This window comes from Cryptomeria japonica, chromosome 10 (genome assembly GCF_030272615.1).
Source record: "Cryptomeria japonica chromosome 10, Sugi_1.0, whole genome shotgun sequence".
Classification (NCBI taxonomy): domain Eukaryota; kingdom Viridiplantae; phylum Streptophyta; class Pinopsida; order Cupressales; family Cupressaceae; genus Cryptomeria; species Cryptomeria japonica.
The window spans coordinates 825,650,936-825,656,204 of NC_081414.1; the positions used below are offsets into that span (position 1 = coordinate 825,650,936).

Consider the following 5,269-nt stretch of genomic DNA (forward strand, 5'->3'; position numbering starts at 1 on the left):
TTGCTCTATTCAACACGATGCCATTTAATTCTAGATTTTATAATCTCTCAAGTTTGCCACTGGAATTTTATCCTAGAAACTGGAAACTAATATTTTGATGAGCCTGCATCTAGGAAGCTTCAACTTTATCTAGAAACATATGTAAATGTTTCCTAGACGACGTTGGCCATTATCGCAACATTTTAGATGATGGCCAACGTCATCTAGGAAACATTTACATATGTTTCTAGATAAAGTTGAAGCTTCCTAGATGCAGGCTCATCAAAATATTAGTTTCCAGTTTCTAGGATAAAATTCCAGTGGCAAACTTGAGAGATTATAAAATGTAGAATTAATTTTAGATGATGGCCAACGTCATCTAGGAAACATTTACATATGTTTCTAGATGAAGTTGAAGCTTCCTAAGCTTCCTAGTTGCAGATCGATCTGAATATTAGTTCCCGATTTGTACGATGAAATTGCCGCGGAAGTCTACGATTATCTGGCATCTCCTGGAATAAAGCAACTTGTAAGCAGCCATGCAAGTTGTGATTTAATGCTCTGATAAATGCAATCATAGTCAAAACAGCCGTATACATAAAACCACTCTCATAGCGGGAATGATTTGTGATATAAGAAGGTAAGCTCAGCTCTTCCTCTCATCCCCAAGTTATGGCCAAGTCTCTGCACGCAGTCATGGTGCCATACCCTGCACAAGGAAGTATCAATCCTCTAATGCAGTTGGCCCACCTGCTCTCCGAAAGGGGATTCTTCATCACCTTCGTTAATACGGAGTGGTGCCACAGCCGCATGTTAGATGCTGGTGGGCATGCTTATCAACAAGCGACTGAAGGGTTTCGGTTTTTGACACTCCCGGACGGCTTAACGGCTGAATATGATCGTCTTAGTCTTACTGATCTTGTTGGTTATGTGACTGCACTGGGGAATTTAGCCCCTGTTTTGGAGCAGCATCTTGTTGCCACTCTTTCGGAAGATGTCCCTCCCATCACATGTATCATCTGTGAAAGCTATATGTCTTTCACTTACCAGGTAGCCCTAAATCTCCGAGTGCCCAGAGTTGTCTTCTGGACGATGTGCGCGGCCTTGTCTATTTCGCAGTTTAAAGCAGAGTTACTTCTCTCGCGGGGACACATTCCTGTGAGATGTAGGTATTAGTAGCTATCTAATTACATGTTGCAGCATAAATCTATTTTGTCATAAACATTTTATGGTGTGTTATTTCAGTGGGAGAAGCGAAGAAGCCGGAGAATTTGATCACCTGTTTGCCGGGTAATCTCCCACCTCTATTGCCGACCGATCTCATTTCCTTCTACCGTGCTGAGAGTGCCTCGGATGCTTTAGTCAAAAGATATCTGTATGAAAGCCAAATGCAAAACAAAGGAGATTATGTGCTGGTGAACACGGTGGAGGAGTTGGAAGGGAGGGAAGCAGTAGCAGCACTGTCTATAAACGGGTGTCCTTCTGTGGCTGTGGGTCCTCTCTTTCTTCCCAATTTTCTGGCTCACAGAGATGTCCTTCGGTCCACAAGTATGTTCGCAGAGGACGAGAGCTGTCTCCAATGGTTGGATGTGCAGCAGCAAGCTTCAGTGATTTATGTTTCCTTTGGCAGCGCCGCCCTCAAATCAAACCAACAGCTCGAAGAGATTGCTCTGGGTTTGGAAAGCAGCCAGAAGCCTTTTCTGTGGGTTTTGCGAAAGGATATTGCACAAGGGAAGCCTGGTATTTTGCCCCATGGGTTCTTAGAACGGATCAGAGAGAGAGGGCTGATTGTGAGATGGGCGCCGCAGGTGAAGGTGCTGTCCCATCCTTCCGTTAGGGCATTTCTTACCCACAGCGGATGGAACTCTGTGATGGAGAGCATTAGCTTCGGAATTCCTATGCTGGGATGGCCATCTTTTATGGATCAGTTTCTCAATTGCAGATTCGTGAAGGATGTGTGGAAGATTGGGATGGACTTTGAGGGCGTGGATGTTGATGAAAATAGGTTTATTACGAGAGAAGAGGTGGAGAAAGGGGTGAGAAGGATTATGGAATGTGAGGAGGAGAGGCAACGGGTGTTGAAATTGAAGGAGGCAGCAGTTAAAGCAGTTAGCCCAGGTGGTTCTTCCTTCCTCGGCCTGGACAAATTTGAACAAGACATTGCCGAAATTGCCAAATCATTCGCCCGTTGAACCTTGCCGTCTGTGCACCAGCTTATGAGAAGCTGAAATTTCAGGACGTTAACAAGGTGCTGGCAGTCGCTTTTCCTTCACTACCCTCGCCCCTTCGCCACCTCAAAAAAAAATAGAATTAATATTTATGGATTTTTCATTATAATTGATATCAGTTTAAAACAAGAGACGCAAAGCGTCAAGTTCTGACCAGTAGTGTGATTAGTTTAGAGTGGATAAAAATAAAGATGAAGACAGAGGGGGCGAGGAAGAGGGAGAAAAATAAATAGAGATCTAGCTAAGTTTGTAATTTTTTCTTGAATTGAGTATGAATTTTTTTATTACTATTAATGTCCTAATTAGACATGTGTTGCCATTGATTGCTCATTTGATGTTTTATGATGTGAAAGATTATATCAGAAATCTTCAAACATGTAAGATGATTGCTAATGAATGCATGCAATACTAACACAAATTGAAACTTTACAAAGCATGCATTTAGTTGGCTCAAGGTACAAAAACAAAATGGCAATAGTGGGCTAGAGTTTGAATTGAAGTTTTAGAAAGGCAAGGGTCAAGCCCATAGTCACATTAATATGGACCGATAAATGATCAAATCTTGGTAGATAATAGCTATATTTTGGTAGGTGTATGTATAAATATAATAAATATAAGGATTAACTATGTATTAGACTATTTAAAAAATAATAATAATAAAAAAATCCAATGTACAATGTACACCATGCACATACGTGATAATTGCTAAATTAAATAGAAGATGAAAATTATTTACTCCCAAGTTAAAGATGCAAACTAGTTACTTAGAAGGTAAAATAGTTAAGTTAAATATAAGATAAAAACTAATTACTTAATAGGAAAACAGAGTTAAATTAAAAAAGTAAAGATAATAATGTTAGCAATGTGGAATAGTAATTTTAATTTTAATTTACTAAAGGAATTAGGGTTTGGGTAAGTAATTTTGCATATTAATATCATTGGGAAATAAGATATTCTTGATATTATTATTATTGTTTGAGGGTAATAATGGTAACATAATAAATAATGATATTAATTTAATAATATCATCAATATTAACACTCTTAGTCATAATTAATCATAAATCTTAGTCATAATTTATCAAAACTATTTTTAACATAAATATTAGTCATAATTTGTTTAAACTATTTTTAATAATTATACTGAAGAGTTTGAGGCAAACTGCACATGTTAAGGAAGTTACTATTCTAAAATTACTAGCTTTATTATATCTTTACTTTATTTTATTTAATATAGGTATTGTTTTTTCTATTAAGTAATTAATTGTTATCTTATATTTAAGATAAATATTTAACCTTCTAAGTAATTAGTTTGCATCTTTAATTGACATGGATGTTTCTCCTTGGGAGTAAATAATTTTCATCTTTTATTTAATTAATTTATGTTTTTTTAGTTTTAGTTATAACAAATGAACATCAATTTAAGATAAAGATATATTATTATTTGTATAAGTATTCCTTTTTAAAAATAAAGGTGAAAGAAGATGGGTAATTATCATGTATGGGTATATGTAAGTGGGCATGTATGAGAATACGTAATTTGGCTAGGGGAATGAACCTAACTTCATACAAGATTGTGTCATTTGTCAATATACACATGTATGAAGACATTTCTTTAAATTAGACCAAAATTAAATAAAAATGATGTGAACATTTAAATTTTTACATTAAAATACTTGAATATATCACAATGGCATTTATATACTTTCTCATTGAAATGTATGAAAATCACTTAAATTGTTAATATATACTTAAGTTGAACAAATCATTTTTTTCCAAGTTACTTATATTTAAATAGAGTTTAATTAAACAATTTTTTTTTTTTTTCCAGCAAGTGCTATTGAGATGGGGATAGCACCCTATATTAATCCAAAAGAAACATACATAGTGAGATTTTCTAAAAACCACCACATTCTTCAAAACAATTACAAATGCTTGTTACATAAGCCTAAGGATGGTGGCCACCCACATGCCTATGGTCGCCACCTTGTCGACATTCCCTTCTGACAACCAGCCATCTTCCTGCATCATCATCCTTCTGAAAGGTCCCATGTCCGCGTTCTTAACTCCCGCTTTGAAAATCTCCCAAGCCTCCACCATGAATTCCTCCTTCCTCATTCTGATTGCTTCAACAACAAGTTGGATTTCATCCTCGGGGTCCGAACACTCCTTATCAGAAAGAAAAGCCAGGGGATTGAAATACGACCCAAGAATGCTCGCCCATTCCTCCTCCACTTCCAACACCACTCCTCCAACGGCTTCAATATCTTCTTCCCTAACGAATCCCACCAGTTTTTCCACACATGCTTCCCTTGACAGTAAAACATCCACCAACAGGCATATGATAATCTCATATATAAAGCCATCGCACCAGTGCCGCTCCTCACTGAATGCATCATCGAGAATTCCCTGTATTGCATTTTGGCCTTCGATATCTATATCGGATAACTATTCGCATTGGGCTTCCAGCATCTCCTCGCGACAAAGGCAACTCAAACCAAACTTGTGAACCATCTTGCTTATGCAGAATGCTTCATTTCGGACTATCTTCTCTTATTTATAATGGTCGGCTGATTCTAGAACCTTCTCAGGATTTCTATATCCTTTTTCTTTTTGTTCACGGGCTATCAAAGGTTGGATGTAATGCCGAGGATACTTCTGCTAGCCCTCGTGAACAACTGGATAAGAGCGTACCTTCTCTTATCCTTAGAGCAATGCCACCTTCCTATCAACCAATTCCCGACTTTGGGATGTGGGCAATGTCCTCTAGTAATCTCTGTTGGAGATCTCTATTAACTACGTTTGCAGGTGACAAGATGGCTGACAGAGAATTATCGATCCTGTGATTAGCAAGGAGGTCTGCAACTTGGTTGCCTTCACGGAATGTATGCTGAACATGGTAGTCCTCAAATTTTTGAAGATAACCATAAATTCTTGGGATCCAAGTATCCAACCGCTAGTTCATAAAGCGCTTGTTGGTAATGCCATTGAGAACCACTTTTGAGTCTCCTTCAATCACCACCTTTGTTAGTCCATTGGCAGTTGCCCATTTAAGTCCTTCCT

The 5,269-nt window shown here is 37.7% G+C and overlaps 1 protein-coding gene across 1 annotated transcript; it reads left to right on the forward strand.

The window, feature by feature from the left end:
- The first annotated feature begins 675 nt into the window (after positions 1–675).
- LOC131076850 (linamarin synthase 2-like) lies at positions 676–2,171 on the forward strand. The gene is made up of 2 exons (XM_058014184.2): positions 676–1,144; positions 1,225–2,171. The coding sequence occupies exons 1-2, from the start codon at positions 676–678 to the stop codon at positions 2,169–2,171; spliced, it is 1,416 nt and encodes a 471-aa protein (XP_057870167.2).
- Positions 2,172–5,269: the final 3,098 nt, after the last annotated feature.

Excerpts from the sequence above, each read along its gene's own strand:
- LOC131076850 (XM_058014184.2), top strand. The coding sequence starts at position 676 with ATGGTGCCATACCCTGCACAAGGAAGTATCAATCCTCTAATGCAGTTG. Across the intron at positions 1,145-1,224 it reads GGGACACATTCCTGTGAGAT|TGGGAGAAGCGAAGAAGCCG; the intron begins GTAGGTATTAGT and ends GTGTTATTTCAG.